General features: G+C 38.5%; 1 protein-coding gene across 1 annotated transcript in view; it reads left to right on the top strand.

Moving 5' to 3' along the window:
* The first annotated feature begins 1120 nt into the window (after window positions 1-1120).
* Window positions 1121-17373, top strand: part of MRC1 (mannose receptor C-type 1) — an 86180-nt gene continuing 69927 nt past the window's right edge. The window contains exons 1-2 of the mRNA XM_081137779.1: window positions 1121-1543; window positions 13962-14363. Coding sequence (XP_080993905.1) covers window positions 1483-1543; window positions 13962-14363 — 463 coding nt within the window. The 5' untranslated portion in view covers window positions 1121-1482. The remainder of the gene's footprint in view (window positions 1544-13961; window positions 14364-17373) is intronic.

Here is a 17373-nt window from a genome sequence, read left to right as displayed (position 1 = left end):
TTAAAAATTTATATAATTTATTTACCTTTAAAAGCCATGAAGGACTCATTCAAACTCCTTTTTTTTCCATGATACATCACTGAAGCAATGTTTAGAAAGAAACGTTGTGTTTCATCTGTTCTGTTTTGTAACCAACCTTTTTTGTCAGTTAAGCTTGGGCTTAACAAACAAAAAAAAGTTTGTCCCTCACCCTACATTTTCATCGTTTTTTTTCCTCCTGTCAGAATAATCTTCAATTTGGGGTGTTAAAAACGATGACAACAACAACAGCAGCAACAAACCAGTGAGAAAGGTAACATATTTCTTACTAGGAAGAAAAGTTTATAACTTTATCATGAAGATGGTGAATCCTGGAGCTTCCCACTTTTTTGAATTGCTAACATTTCCCACATCCTAGTTGTGGGTTGCCTAATACTAATATCTGATTCAAAATGTTCTTCATTCATGTTTTTCTTCTGAAAAATAACAAAATAGATGTTCAGGGGTTGATATCGTGCTTAATGATAGATTTGTTAGCATTGTTTTTAAAGAAGGAATTTCACCTGTGGTGTCATGAGTGTATGTCTTTCTGATCAAACAAGCAGATTTTCTCATGGCAAGAGGACTCTTCCACACTTGAAGGGGCCCCCGAGGGTGAGGCTGGGCAGCAAAGCTTTACTGCAAATCCTCTGTCGATGTTTTCTCTGGCTTTCCCCAGAACTTTCAAGAGAAAGACTTCATCTGCCTCCCTCCCGGCCTTACTGTAATTCCCTTAGCTTTAGCCTCTCTTTCACTCTTCTGCTGGCTAAAGGAACAAAGCTCCACCTGAACAGTTGCCTTTGAAGCTTTCTAAGAAAAAAAGACTCCCATTAAGAAAATGTTTCTACCATAAAGTGTCCTTTTTAGCACCTGCCATTTCTGTCCCTGCAGAGTGGGGGTCCCTGTAGAGTGGGGTGTCCCTGCAGAGCGGGGGTCCCTGCAGAGTGGGGGTTCCTGCAGAGTGGGGTGATTCAGCTGCTTTCTAAAGGGAACCTCAGTTTTCCCTCCCAGGAAATGGCCTCCAGCTTGCTCTGCACAGCCCCATCTGAGATGGCTGTGAGGTCCAAGCTGTTTCACTTCTGCCCTCCCAGCCGCCCAGCCCGGGCTCCTCCTCTCTGCCCACCGCCCCCTCGCCTGCCCCCTGCCACCCTCCCTTACCCTTCTCCCACGTGTGTCCCGCTCTCCCCTTCCTCTGTATCTGCTCTCAGAAGTTCGCTTACGAAGCAAAGTTGTAACTTTGAATTCCTGTTTGTCCAACCACCCTCATGTGACAGGATATCTCCTTATTGGAGGTTTTCCCTAATTTCAGAAGCCCTTTAAAAGTGAGAGCTTCCTCCAGCCTTCTTTTCAGCAGGGCTGCTCTGAGAATTGAGCAGGGGAAGAGGTGACCCAGCACCCCCCTGGTTTTGGCTCTCTGGGGCGCCCTCCTCTCCATCACTGGAAGAAAAGGCTGCACCCTGGGCCATGAGGCTGTCCCTGCTCGTGTTTTTACTGCTTCTCATTCCAGTTGCTGTGCAGCTGTTGGGTAAGTCGGCCCTAGGGTGGAAGCTTTGGCCTGGGGTCTGCGGCACTCCTTCCTTTTTTGGGATTAGTGTCAACGGATTCCTTTCAATACCTGTGGTGAGGAGGAAACCACAAGTCCCCTGCCACCCCAGCTGCACTGGTGGTGACCTGTGGCCTTTGCCCCATGCTAAGCCTGGACGCTGGGCTGGGTGGGAACACGGGCACTGATGCCCAGTTAGAGGTGCCCTGAGCCCACAGGGCCCGTCTCCCTCCTGACTCCTCTCATCTGCTGGTGTCCCTCCCCTGCTTTATTCTTAGAGGGAGCTCTTCTGTGGTTTGTGCAGTCCAGTTTTTATTTCACGGTATCTCTATCTAACCCCCAACAAATATCTTCTGAGTGTTTTGGCTGAAGGGGGTGCAGCTCTGGTGTCTGTCTTCATTGTAGGTGTAAGGACAGGGTCACAGATCAACCCCCACAGGCATGCCATGTGATTTCCACAATTTGTCTTTTTTTTCTGTGAACCATTTGAATCATTTATAGTTTTTATTCCTAGAAAGTTTATCCTTACCTGTAGTCTAAGTTGTTCAAACTGATTTATTCCTGTGTTTTTTTTAATGTTCTTTTCTGTTTCTCTTTTCTGGAGCCTGGTGGTTACTCATGAGGCACAGATTCAGAGCTTTTCAGATTCTCAAAGACATCATCGAGTCTCTCCTATTTCTTTAGGCCAGCAATTTTCAACCCTTTTCATCTCATGGCTCACATAAACTAAGTACTAAAATTCTGCAGTACACCAAAAAAATGTATTTTTTGCCAATCTGACACAATCTAAGGGAAAAGAGGTCAGTGCTCCTGACTAAATAGTCAGGTATTGGATGTTTTTAAAATTCTTGCGGCACTCCTGTTGAAAATCACTGCTCTAGAATTAACCTGCTTAAACTTCAGAATGAGAGTGCCTGGAAGAGTTTTTACTTCCAGTTTTCTTTCTTTTTCTTTCTTTCTTTCTTTCTTTCTTTCTTTCTTTCTTTCTTTCTTTCTTTCTTTCTTTCTTTCTTTCTTTCTTTCTCTTTCTTTCTTTCTCTCTCTCTCTCTCTCTTGATCATAAATGATCTTTATTAAAGGATGCATATTCTTGTGATTCAAAGCCAACTATTTTAAAAGAATTGTATATTTAATAAAATTAATATGAAAGTGTTTTATTTAAAATTGTTATAATAAAAAGTAAATAGACATTTAAAAGACATTTGTCTCATTTTAGAAAACATAGGCTTTAAGGATTAAAAATAACTTTCCAAGCTCACTGCTTGGATGTGCCTTTTTTTCCTGAAATCAGTGTTAATTTTCAATTGTTATTGCATCAGTTCATGACTTTTTGGTAAAAAAAAAAATTAGAAAGCTCCCAGTTCTCTTTTGAGATGAGATAAGAAGGAATTTCAACTTTGAATATTTGGTTCCAATCCCCCTTCATTTCTCTCAACTCTACAAACACTGACTGCCAGTGGCACTCCATGCACTGACGAAGTGGTGGGGGCAGGACTGGGAGGACATGGGTAAGCTCCCATATAATTGGGGAGCTTTTCAGGGAAAATGTCCAATCATAATGAGCATTAAGCCATGGTGATTATAAAAACACAAGCAAAGGCAGTATGGTTTACACCCTGCCAGAAAACCATTTAATTTCTTTGTGCTTTGGCTCCCTGTTTGTAACATGAGGAGCTTAATATTACCTGCCCCATCCGTTGTTGCAGTGATTCAATGAGTAAATGTTTAGGACATAGTACGGTCCATGGTAATGAGTTTCTCAGTGCTAGCTATTAAAAGCAGTGACTTTTCCCCCATAGTAGTAATTAATTGTCCAATAAAAGCAGTATATTAAGTATTTAAAGAGAGGTTTCCCAAGAAACAATGCTGAGAAAAGATTCCTGGAGCCTGAGGAGATATTTCATCTTAATCCTACCTACAAAGCTACTCACCACCTCAACCAGTAAGTGGTGCTGAAGGGGAGCTGCTTCACCTGGGTGTGAGAAGACTGCAGATGGGGTTAGACATCACAGTGTCCATCTCGAAAGCCTGTTTTGTGCAGGAGGATTAATATATTCTTCATGACCTCACAGCTTAAAACTAAGAGCAGTGAGCCCTGGCCAGTTTAACTCAGTGGTTAGAGCGTAGGCCCAAGGACTGAAGGATCCTGGGTTCGATTCCAGCCAAGGGCACATACCTCAGTTGCAGGCAGCCAATCGATGTGTCTCTCTCACATTGATGTTTCGCTCTCTCTCTCTCTCTCCCTTACACTCTCTCTGAAAAGCAATGGAAAAAGTATCCTCAGGTGAGGATTAAAAAACAAAACAAAACAAAACGAAACAAAAAAACTAAGAGCAGTGAAAATCTTCCATGGGCGTGCTGCCTCAAAAAGAATGGTCTGCTCAGGATGAAGTTCCCTGCCACTAAAGGTCTTCAAGCAGAAGCTGGGTGACCAGTTCAAGGCTGTGTCTGAGACCCAGACTCTAACCTGGCTCAGTGCAATAGAAACATAATAGGCCACATTATGTTGCCACATTAAAAAAAAGTAAAAAGAGCCCTGGCTGGGGTGGCTCGGTTGGTTGAGCATTGTCCCATGCACCAAGAGGTCGCTGGTTCAATTCCTGTGAGTGCACGTGTTCAGGCTTGATCCCCAGTAGGGGGCATGCAGGAGGCAGCCAATGGATGTTTCTCTCTTATCAAAGTTTCTTTCTCTCTCTAAAAATCAATAAAAATATATTTTTAAAAAAGTAAAAAGAAACAAGTGACATTGATTTTTCAAATATATTTTATCTAACCCAATATAGCCAAAATATTCTTAGTCAACATTAAAAATTAAATTTTCAAAATTTGGGAATGTATTCTATATTTAGAGCACACTTGAATTTAGACTGGCCTTGCATCAAGTATGCTATAGACCCACGGGGCTGTGGATACCATATTGGGCAGCACAGATACAGTTCCTGATATTCTTTAAACTGACTGTTAATGCTTTGACAAAAACGTGCTTCTCAATTTGCTTAGGAATTTTTCCCTCCTTGAGACAGCAGGATACCTTACTGAAATGAGTATCTTCCTCTTTGATAGGCATGAATTTGGGAGAAGCATGGGGGTGCTGCACATCTGTTTAGTTAGAGAATAAAAAACAATCATGTGGGTAAGGGAACCCCTTCCAGTACTTTTTTTTTTAGCCTATAATTCTTATTTTACCTTTTCTTGGTTTATTTTTTATTTTATTAAAAAAAATTTTTAAAAATATATCTTTATTGATTTCAGAGAGAGGAAAGGAGAGGGAGAGAGAAACATTGATCGGTTGCCTTATGCACGCACCCTGGCCTTGGGATTGAACTTGCAATGTGGATATGTGCCCTGACTGGAATCGACCCTGAAACCCTTTGGTGCATGTGACAACCCTCTAACCAGTAAGCCACACCGGCTAGGACTCACAGTCTATTTTTTAAAAAAGAAGCAATGCATATTTGCTGAACAAATGATTGATTGGTTTAACATCGATCTAAGATTTCTTCAAGGAACAATTCCCTACTGCCATTCCCTTACTAGATTTAATTTTCACAAAGTTTTCCTTATAATATTTCTACTTTTCTTTATTTCTAGTCTCTCATCTTTCTGCAGTTGTTGAGCAAAACCAAGTTCTTGTCCTCTTTTTCTTTTAATTCCTCTTATATTTGTCTATTTTTCTTGTCATTGTTGCAAACTACATCTGAATTTTCTATAATTCAGAAATGGAGATCTGTGTATGGACGATACTGCAGATATAGATAAGAAGACAATTGCTTTGTTGCATGACATTTTGGTGTCTTCTAATGGTATTGGGCATAATTTCTAAGTAGGAAGAGTCATCACTGGTTAAATGTGAACTTTAAATAATCAAAAGTGCTCAATCTCAGTTAAAGACAAGGAGCTGGGATCATAGGTATCTTTAATGCTCATAGCCTATAACCTGGCTTCTGAGATGGAACCTGGAGTGACTAAGGGAGCGACTAAGGGAGAGCTAGGTTGCAGAGGCCACAAGAGGAGATGAACAAAGGAACTGAAGTAGTGTATGTTCATAGCAGAGAGGGAGTAAACTGATATCAAAATGAGAATGGTAGTGACATCTTACCTCTAGGCTACCATCAAGCATTGTTGGATGAAAAAATTGTATGGTTAGGTTGGTCTTAGAGGAGAATAGCAAAAATTAGGTGGAACAAAAGTGAAAATAGAAGGAGATAAGAAGGCAAAGGGCCCTTTCAAAAAGAATTGAAACTGATATCAAAAGAAGGAAGAATTCAAAGACAAAGTCTTCCAATTACAAACCAAATAAAGGTCACTCAACACTTTCAGATCCCAAGTCGCATTAATCACTTTCAGATCCTTAATTAGATCCTTAAAATAACCCATGAAGGAAGGTGCTACCATCCACCTTTTACTAAGATAACTGAGGCTTAGAAGTCAGCTAACCAGGAAGGACCAGAGCTAATTCTTGACTATGGTCTCCTGGCTCTGAGGCTCAGTAGTAGATATAATTCACCAGCTGGAGTGTGTTGATCCAGGAAGACATAAATGTGCTTCAAAACTACAGTATGTGGAAGGAGCACTTAGTCACTTTATTTGTATTAATTGTTACTTTTCACTTGAACAGGGGAAGAGATGTTAATAATCGAGTGTTTACTATATGCAAATTACATGTTGGGTGCTTTATATAAACCATCCCATTTAGAAGTTCACAGCAACTCTATCAGAAAGCATCATGATCCCATTTTACTGATGAAGAAACCGAGGCCAGAATTATTAATTTCACTAAGGCAGAATAGCTCGTAAATGGTGGAACCAGAATTTGATTTCAAGTTTGCTGACCCCAAAGAACATACCTCTCTCCATCACATCACTTATGTTCTGAGGCTGGAAACTCTGGGTCTCCATTGTCCTTGACCTTCTGTCCCTCTCTCTGGGCTGCTACAACAGTTCTCTATTTTCTCTAGTCTCATCCTGTTCTGAAGCATTTCACACTGTCTTCAGTATTGGGTTTTCCAAGTTAATGATAATAATGAACTAACTTGTATCAAGCGATTTCTTTGTGTCAGAACTATTCTAAGTGCTTTATTTGGATGATCTCATTGAATTCTCACAACAACAAGCAGGTCCTTTATTTTGCCTTCATTTTTCAGATGGGGTAAAAGAAGAACAGAGTAATTTAGAAACTTTACTAAGGTCACACAGCCAGTGAGAGGTGAAGTTCTGATTATGTCATGATCAGGTTGACATGATACATAAAGATTAATTAATTAGTTAGCATGGCTATGAGTGGAAGAAGAAAGAGTGGTGTAGGGTCAATTTATTGCTTCCAGACTTTGTTTGTTTGTCTTAAAATTGGGGGAGAAGTTTGCATTTTGAGGTTGAAGACATAGGATAGAAAGAAAAGGGCAGCGAGTGGAGAGGTAGGAGAGGATGGAATCCAGGACACAGGTAAAGAGATCAGCAGGCAGAGAGAGATCAACTGAGAGGGGAGTGAATGAACCCAGGAAGGGTGTAGATATGCATATCTTTAGGGAGGAAGGCAAGAAGTTGGCAGATTTTCATATTCCTGGCCTCTATTTTTTTCCTTGAGGTCACAACCCATATTAATTCATATTTGTACCTCCCCAAATGGCCAAATGCAGTGACTTAAAATAGTAGGTTCTCTGAATTTTTGATGAATGAATAAAGGATTGAAGTGAAAAATAAAATAATTCTCAATTTTCCCTTTAATCTTTTGTTCAGTATGGCAAAACCTAGCACTGTAATCCTAGTCTTTCCCTTCACCCCAGCACTTGGCATAGTTTTATTTGTTTATTTGGAGGTTTTTATTTGTTTATTGCATATACTAGGTGCATGGTAAATATTTGTTTTTCACTTCGTTTCTGTTCTGTGGGGACACATATGTCAGTTTTACACTGACAGGCTCATAGATAGATTTCTTAGTTTGGGTTACTCAAGATGCTGACCTCTATCAACGATTTGAATGAAGTTTATTTGGGAGGTGGTCCCAGGAAACACTGGAAGAGGAGGGGGCACTAAGACCAGAAGTGTAGACATTGGTAAAGGGCGTGTTAAAAAGTCAGTGACCACTGTGGATAGCTGGAGCTGAGCCCTGCTGGGTGCTCTGGGTAGCAATGTTGTAGTATGTGCCCCAGCGTCCCACTCTGGGTGCAAGGACTTGGGGTATTTATTCATCAATCCCCATTGATAACTGAAGGGCTACTCACCTAATGTCCTAGGTGACATTAGTTCTCTGACTCTTCCCGTCCCCACTGTGTGCAGATATAGGGGACTCTGATGGACAGAAAATACCCTCGGCCAGTGGTGTGGTGCTGTCACTGGGGAGTGGGGTTGGCATGCACTGAAACATCAAAAGGCAGGAAGAAATAAGTGGAATCCTTATTGTATCTGCTACAGAATATCCACTTACTTTACTCTTACCTAGCTTCTTTATCTTCCAGAAGTTATTTTCTTTTCATGTCAGCATTTTATTTATCAATACTGGGGAAAATCTAAAAATGTATGAGGGAATATAGCATATAACAGCTCTAGATCCAAATAATCAACTTTAATAACCTAATTTTCTTTAGTAGTAAGTTTGGAAATTCAATGACTTGCTTAATGTTATGGAATCATTTAAAACTCACTTAAAAGATAATCACACCCATGTTACTGGATATCAGTTATTTTTAACCTGAGATAGGGTTGAAATGTGTTTTGACCTTTGATTTTCTGTCCTTGAATTAACCACAAGGGCATGTGAGCTCAGTGTGGCAGGGAACTTGTCTCTTGCTTTGTCATCAGCATGCTACCTGGCACATATTTGTTGAAAAATAAATGTGAGATTAGTAAGATAGAGATGGAAGAAGGTTCTCTTCAATTCTGTAAATAAATTTCTGATGTGTATTAAAAAAGAGGAAACACATATTTGAGCCCATAAATGAGATGGCTGATTAATGAATCCAGCTATCCAACTGTCCTCATTTGCTCAGCTTCTTTGCAATATTTCTATCACAACATAATTGATATAAACAAAATGTAGAATGTTTACACATATGGGGTTGGCAAAAGTAGGTTTATAGTTGTGAGTATGTGAAACATAGAATTTATTCTTGTATTATTATTTATTAATTATTGTGTTATTTTTCAATGCAAACAACTATAAACTTACTTTTACCAACCCCTGTATAAAACATTAGTGTGGTTCATAGTGGCAAAAATGCCATCAGCTGCTTTTTGGTCAAGGCCTTGAATCACATTAAAAGGAAGAAGTGTGACATTTTAAATCAGAGACATTGCACAGAAACCAGGATAAAGCAAAACTACATGCTGTGTAGCTGGGGAGAGTAATGCATGAATATAGGAACATAAAATCATAATTTTACATTTCCTTGTATTGTCTAGCAATGGCAATATCAAACTTGCCTTGCTTCCTAGTGTCAAAGATAAGTAAAGGAAGCAAGAATAGATAAGCTCGTATTGAAATAGAGGCCTTTCATTTCCAAGTACTCATTTTATAAGTGTAAACATTTATAAATTGCTCTTCAGGACAAATAAACTTTCAGGAGGAAAAGTAATATTAAATGGACATTATCATTCATCAGTTATTAAAGTGCTATGTCTGGGTTACTAGGGAAGATGCTTCAGATTTAATAAAAATTCATTCATTCGACTATTATTTGTTGAGAGACTATTACGCTCCAAAAAGAGAGAACACCAGAAAGATAAAGTCTTTCTATTCATGGAATTTACATTGCAGTAGGGAGACACAGACAAAACATAAGTAAATAAAAATTTAGAAAAGAATATATTTTAAGATGGTTGTGAATAATATATAGAAAGTAAAAGTAAAATTAGGAGTCAGCTTGCTAAGGAGTTAACACTTGAGCTGTGACCTTAATGAGCATCCCAAGAAGAGGGAACTTGAGATATGAAGCTTCTGAAGTGGAAATGAGCTTGAGATGTTTGATGAACTGAAAGGCCCTGTGGCTGGAAGTGGTGAAAGAGAGAGAGAGAGGGAAGAGGTTAGGGCAGAGGGCTCGCCAGGCTGGGTCTTGCCCCCTCTAATGAGCTGTGATGTGGAGGCTGGTTATTTTTTTCTCTATGTGCAGTAGTACACTCTTGAAGGGTGTAAACTACTGGGGCAATGTAGTTAAAAACAAAATCTTCTTCAACCTAAAAAACCTCTCCTCAAAGGTAGAAGAAAAAGAAACCAATTTTATTATTGAATAAGCATTCACATCACAGGCAATCTGCTAAAGAGATTGCATAGACAGAAAGCTAAATAAAGCTAAGTGGAGACCATTCATTACATTAGTTTGTTTTGCCAATTGTTTTGCAATTTGTAGTCAGGTGACAAGTTAGATCAGTCTCATCCAGGAGACTGGAAGATTGGGCGTAATCTTCTTTGATGATTCCATTTCAAAGAGAAGACCAGAGCAAGACCATGGTGGGTTGGTATAGGGTGGTGGCAGTGGAGATGGAGAGAAAAGAACGGATTAGGATATATGGTTCTTCATAGTCAGGGTTCTCCAGAGAAACAGAACTGATAGGATATGTGTGTATGTTTGTGTGTGTGTGTGTGTGTGTGTGTGTGTATCTGTCTATTTATCTATTTATCTATCTTCCAAGATATAGTTATTTTAAGAAATTGGCTCACACAATCATGGAGGCTGGCTATTCCAAAATCTATAGGGGTAGACTGGCATGCTGAAAACTCAGAAAAGAAGTGATATTTCAGTTTAGATCCAAAGACAGTCTAGAGGTTGAATTTCCTCTTCTTCAGGGACCTCCGTCTGTTTTCTCTGAAGGCCTTCAACTGATTGGATGAGACCCACCCACAGTATGGAGGCTAATCTGTTGTACTCAAACTCTACTGATTTAAATTTTAATCATATCTACCCCCCCAAAACAACAACAACACCTTAACAGCAACATCTAGACTGGAGTTTGACCAAAAATTGGTGTATTATGACCTAGCTAAATACATATAATTAACACAGTGAACATTTGGGGGTAGAGCCAATAGAGCCTGCTTTTGTCATAGAAAGTAAAGGAAAGCTGAGAATCCAGGATGACTCCTAGGTTTTTGGCTTATGGATCTGGGTGGATGATGGTACCATTCATGAGAAAGAGAAGACTGAATGTTTTTGCATTAAATACCAATATATTCAGAGTAAAATTAAGATGAAACTACACATGAATATTAAGTACATGAAATAAAAGTCATATAAGTAAAAAAACCTCTGAAAGAGGAACACTATTTGTGCATAAAGACTTTCAAGCACCTTTTCCTTAAATGGCTGGTTTACCAACTGGTTGGCTGACTGAATTCGGGCAGTTAATAAGTGTTGGGTGCATGACATACAATCAAATGACTGAAGTATGAAGTGGAAGATATATTTATTATTGATGATGAGATGTTACTGAACAAAACTCTCTGAAAAGTGGAAGATGAGTCTAGATAGGAAAACAATGGTGGAATAGCAAACGCAGATTAAATGTAAAGGCGGTATAGTTGAGTTTATAGATGTATATGACCAAATTTTCAGGATTTTCAGTTACATTTTTAGATTAGAGGAGCCTAGATTTACATTTGTGTGTGGTAAATTATCATAGTCATTTTTGTTGTTGTTGTTAATCCTTACCCGAGGATATTTTTTCCATTGATTTTTAGAGAGACTGGAAGGGAGGGGTGGGGGGAGTGAGAGAGAGAGAGAGAGAGACATGGATGTGAGACATATTGACTGAATTGCCTCCCACACTCACCCTGACTGGGCCAGGGATTGAACCCACAACCCAGGTTTGTGCCCTTGACCAAGAATCAAACCTGAGACCGTTTTGTATGCAGGCCAGTGCTCTAACTGCTGAGCCACACTGGCCAGGGCCATAGTAATTGTTTTTTTAAAAGAACTTTTTATTTTCTAATTTCCTGTGTTTTATTGTGAACAAAACACCACATTATTAAAATTTTAATTTAATTTAACTTACTTATTTTTTATGTTATAATTTATCTTTATTGTTGAAAGTATTACAGATGTCCCCTATTTTCCCCCCATTGATTCCCCTCCCTCCTGCACCCGCCCCTCCCCGCATCCAGGCCTTCACCACGCTATTGTCTGTGTCCATGGGTTCTGCATCTATGCATATAAATTCTTAGGTTAATCTCTACCCCCCCACCCTGCCTTCCCTCTGAGATTTCATTGCTAGTGAAGAAAGGTACTCATTTTGTCATGCTTGGACAGCAATTTTCAGCCAGTGTGCTGCAAGAATTTTTAAAAACATGCAATACCTGACTATTTAGTCAGGGGCTCTGATTTCTTTTCCCTTAGATTGTCAAATAAGAAAATGACAACAGCCAACACAACAACAGCCATCCGGTGTGAATGCCCTGTCTTGAACCATAAAGATATAGGTCGTATAATAGAGTTGCATCTTATTAGTTGTGTTGCATAAGGTTACGTCTGGTTAATTCTTGGTACCAAAAATCTTTATATAGTAAAGGCACCTGATTTTTTAAAAAGTCACTTTGGAGTAAAAAGGGTAGATAATAATAATTGTTATTATTTGTAAATCAATCAAAATTATTTTTTTTGTCAAACTGGCAAAAATAATATATTTTTTGGTGTGCTGCAGAATTTTAGTAATTCGTTTATGTGGGCCATGGACCGAAAAGGCTGAAAATCACTGTGCTAGGACACGGGAAGGAGCAGAATGGGACCAGGCCTCAGCAGGAGTTCAGCTAGATGGGAGGAGACTCGGTCCTGCGTTGCATATTGGGTTGACAGATGTCAATTCTAAGGAAGCCAACAGAAACAGATGTCCTGAATTGTCTTTGTTGAATCCCAATTACAAGAAATAAAACCAGCAGAAATGAGGAACCCATCCCAGGAAGTAGCGCTGAATTAGGAACCCAGACAAGATAGAGGCAGGAGGTCTCTAACCAGTGTGGGGCAGGAGCAGATATAGGAGCATGGCAGGAGAAAAAAGTCTTTTGAGGCAAAGATCCGTTATAAGATCTGAGCTGGTGGTCCAAGAACTGACCTCAGGGTGTAAGTGGTGCTGACCTCAGAGGGGTGTTCAGGCCAATAAATAGAACATGGCTGATAAAGTGCTTTGTAAACAGTGAAGGAATCTGCTAATGGTACTATTATTACTTTGTTAAATTTCATGGGGTGATTTGATTTAAAATAATGAGTTCATTTAGTCAGACCCTCAAGAATCTGCAATACTACCAGCTCATTTTGAAAGAATCATTTAAATAGAAGGATTTGGTAAAACTTCACAAGAAGTGTTTAATTTATATTTATGTCACAAAATTCATTTATCTATTATATTCATATATCTATTATATTCATTTATCTATTCTTAGAAAAATAAACAACAAAAAAGAAGAACCTTTACATAAATTCAGTTTTGATTTAAGGAAAAAAATATGCTTACCAGATCCTTTTTTCCTTTTTCTTTTTGGCAACGGGAAGTTGAGTTTTGCCAGCCAGCAGATATGTATTATAAGCATAAACCCTCTATATATATTTATTTAGATCACCAGCCCCAAATCACAAGCATAAAAAACAGCTATTTAGAAAGTTAGTCTTATATTACCTTAAGTGATATAAAAAATATTTATTTAACTTGTACTTCATACTTCACAAATTATTATACTTTTAAATACATTGTTGTGTCTTTTGTTGTACCAAGGTGAGACTGAGTATGCCAATGAATCAAAGCTGAAATTATACACAGCTGCTAACTTATCTCTGGATAGTAGGTCTCTAAGTTACCCTGGAAGGGAAAGCAAAACAAAAAATTTCTCTAATTACCCAGGCCTAGGCTACCCAGGACGCACTTAGTTCAAAAATTTGCTGTACATAAAATGAAAGTAAAATTTCCTAAAATAAAATTACTTTTTAAGCTATGAAAAACCTCCCTAATGTTCTAATTAAAATAATTATGTATAGGTTTGATCTGTCTCAAAGAGGGTAGGGGTGACTCAGACTTCAGAATTCTATTCCAGGATATACATGCATTTAATTTCATAGCTTATTGTACTCATATCCAGATTTTCTTTTCTCTGATGGGTATTATTTCTTTTCCTATCACCTACTGTTTATGTTCACTCCATTACAATTAGTGTGCATTTAAGGCAGGCGTTTTCATAATGTTCCTTATTTTAATCGATTGCTGGCAGCCACACGCTCCCCTCAACCCAGTCTCTTTCCAGCCTCAGGGATCCCCTAGAGGGAGCTGAGCTGGCTTAGGCCGAGCCAACCTCACCCCTCTTCCTGGGATCAGAATTCTTTAGGGAAATGGAAATAATGGGAACTTTTGACCTAAAATATTGTCTTTGTCATATGTATCTATTTAAACATCTTTTCTTCTTCCTTTTTTTTTTTTTTTTTAACAGACACTAGGCAGTTTTTAATATATAATGAAGATCACAAGCGCTGTGTGGAAGCAATAAGCCCCAGTGCAGTCCAAACAGGAGTTTGCAACCCGGACAATGAAGCACAGAAATTCCGATGGGTGTCTGAATCCCAGATTATGAGTGTTGCCTTTAAATTATGCTTAGGGGTGCCATCAAAAACGGATTGGGTTGCTATCACTCTCTATGCCTGCGATTCGAAAAGTGAATTTCAGAAGTGGGAGTGCAAAAATGACACACTTTTAGGGATCAAAGGAGAAGATTTGTTTTTTAACTATGGCAATAAACAAGAAAAGAACATTATGCTTTACAAAGGATCCGGGTTATGGAGCAGATGGAAGATCTATGGGACCAATGATGATTTATGTTCTAGAGGTTATGAAGGTAAGAAGCACAACATTTTTTACCTTTTGGTCAAATTTTTTTCATCGTCTTAGTTGAAAACAAAAAGATAAGCATATTCTTGTTTAGTCTCTACTAGAAATATTAATGATTACCTTTGTGTTTTGGACTGTGTGTTCTGTGAGAACATGACAGGAATAAATTTGGTAAAAACTCCTCAGTGATACTTTAACTATTTGCAATTAATGGAAAGACTTTTTTTTAAACATTTTTAAAATTTATTTTTAGAGAGAGAGGAAGGGAGAGGGAGAGGGAGAGAGAAACATTGATGTGAGAGCAAAACATCGATTGGCTGGGGCCTGCATGCCCCCTACTGGGGATGAAACCCACAACCCGGGCATGTGCCCTGACCAGGAATTGAACCAGCAATCTTTGGTGCCTGGAACAATGCCCAGCCAACTAAGCCTCTCCGGCCAGGGCTAGCTAAGGTGTTTTTTTTTAAAACTATGGGTTACAATTTTTAGAAATTAATTTTCACTGTCTTTGACTGAAAGCCTCCCGTTTGACATTATGTAGTGTAGTGATAAATGGATTTAACAGTGTTTCTTTTCTTTGGCTTAAATTATCCCTGGAGAAATGCCCCCTGGAACAATGTTCTTTGCCAAGTCAGATGACCTAAAATGAAATCTTGACATTCCTTGACCATTTGGGTTTCAAAATGTTTCTGATTAGTCACCTTATGCATATTTACAGACTGTGATAATCAGAAGATTTGAAAAGCTGAGGAATTAATTTGTAAATTAGCATAAAGCATATTTAGTCAGCTAGTTTATGAAATAGTAACACCAGTGGGGCAGGAAATAATTTTACATGTAGTAGGTTCCTTAAGCTCTTGAAGGTTAAATAAAAATAAGAGTAGTCGGTCTTCTCTTGACCAAATTTTGTTCTCTGGTGACTGCACAGAAAAAAACAAGACTAAACAAAAATAAAAAAGAACTTGAAGCTTTTTAGAAAGACTTCCCGAGTCAGATGGTGTTAAACCACATTCCAGGTTTGGACATTTGGTTGTTGTGAAGTGTTATCTAGAATAACCTGAAGATCAGAGAAGTGCTTGCCTCTTGGGACAAGAGATTTCTTGTTTCAAAAATTACTATATTACTGACACTGCAAAGTTGAATCTAGCTATGGTCACTAAGTGGAGCAGAGGAATTGAGATCTTTGTAAGGTGATTATCACTTTTCTATTTTCCTTTTATATAAAGAGGAAGGAGAGTAGAAAATGTAGAGGAGAGAGAAGGAGAATTCAGAAAGAAGTTGTCTTAAGGCACTTATTGAACACAATGTAGGTTTAAAAGTTACATGAGCTATAACCTATGTAGTATAATCTTTCAGGAGAAATATGATGGAAAATTACTGGGCAAGATAAGGGTGAACCAGACTTGACTGAGTCAAATTCCACAGACAGGACAATAATCCTAATTGAGAGATTCAACACAAGTTGGATTGGTGCTAAGACACCGGAGCTCTTATCTTATTTTAAAATACATCACTGAAGTTCTGCAGCCCCCTCCCCTATCTGTTCTTCTGTTTCCTTTGAAAAAGATATGCATAGGGTTTAGGATAGTGGTTCTCAAACTTCAATATGCTTAAGAATCATCTGGAGAGTTTGTTAAAATGTAGATTCCAAGGTCCCCTTCCCACCCAGATTCTAAATTAACATATTCAGGGAAAACCTAGGAATCTGTTGGATTGTTCTTAGGAACACCTAAGTGGTTGGATGTAGATGGTCCATTGACCACACTTTGCATATGATCCAACTTTGTCCCAGAACTTAAGATGTTCCTGGTAGAACATCTAGCCCTTCAGAGGCCCTTGGAATCCATTCATTGGGATATATATGAAAACTGAAGACAATGTAGAGTGAGTATATGTTGAGCCTCTAAAGAAAACTGGCTGAGACCAGGGATTATTTTAGAATAACAGAGTCAGAATTGTAGACTTAGAAGGATTTAAGTGTTGTCTAGAAGTTTGGACCACAAGTGGAAGAATGAATTGACTGCAGTTATATGATTTGTCAGTGTAGTGGCTGGAGTGCAGTTTGGTTCTTTTGGCCTCATCAGAGCTTTGTTAAATAGGTCGAGTTAGTCCTGGAAAGGCCATTTCTGACTGACATCTATAAATCCAGCACTGAAATTTCCTTGGCTCATTTAGTGAACAGAATAACTAGCCCCGAGATGGTCTTCACAAGTTTCTTTATGAAGGAATAGGTACCCTAGTGCTTAAGAATGGCATAATTATTTTTGCAACCAGTGTGCTCCTTATATAATATGTGATTTGGAAAACTAGTCCTGTAACTTAGTGGGAAAAGGGCTAGAATACAACTAGCTAATTGACAAAAAAACAATTTCAAGGTATTTGAAAATAAACCTAGTTTTTAAGAAGTACTGGAGAAATACAATGAATAAAGGAAAAGGAAAGGAGGTAAAAAATTTACATTTATTGCTGTGCTGTGGGTTTTACATACTTTATATTATGTGACTTTTATGATGTCTTTCAAGAACTTTCTAAAGTCATATAATCTACAAAACTTAATTAAGAAAAACGTACGCTCACCTGGGACAAATTCTGAATATCATCTGCTGGAAAGAGGCTAACTACTTCAATATAGAAGGTCATTATCTCCCAAAGGGAGTCTCCCTACAAAGAGAGAAACTTTGAACATACTGGAGAATTTAGTGAGCTGAGTGGTTTGGTTGTGAATGAAGATTTGAGCTTCTCTAATCCTTTTGGCTTAAGCCAAACCATAATGAATGGTGATTTTATTTTTTTTAAATTTTTCTTTGTAGATGAACCCAGAGCTTCTTGTTTTGATCTGTCTGAATTTAGTTTTTAAAAAGGATAGTATTGATTGTAAATGGTACCTAATGGTTTTGAGTGATTTCCTTCCATGATGTGGGTGAGAGTTATGCTCAGATCCCTGCCTTTCCCATAACCACTGTTGAGGAACTCAGGTGGAGGCTGCCTTGGCAGAAAGTAATTGCAGGGGATTTCAG

Source organism: Miniopterus schreibersii (genome assembly GCF_964146895.1).
Source record: "Miniopterus schreibersii genome assembly, chromosome: 1".
In the NCBI taxonomy this organism is placed as follows: Eukaryota; Metazoa; Chordata; class Mammalia; order Chiroptera; family Miniopteridae; genus Miniopterus; species Miniopterus schreibersii.
Note: the sequence above shows the minus strand (reverse complement) of the source record. Positions and strands in the feature narration are given on the sequence as shown.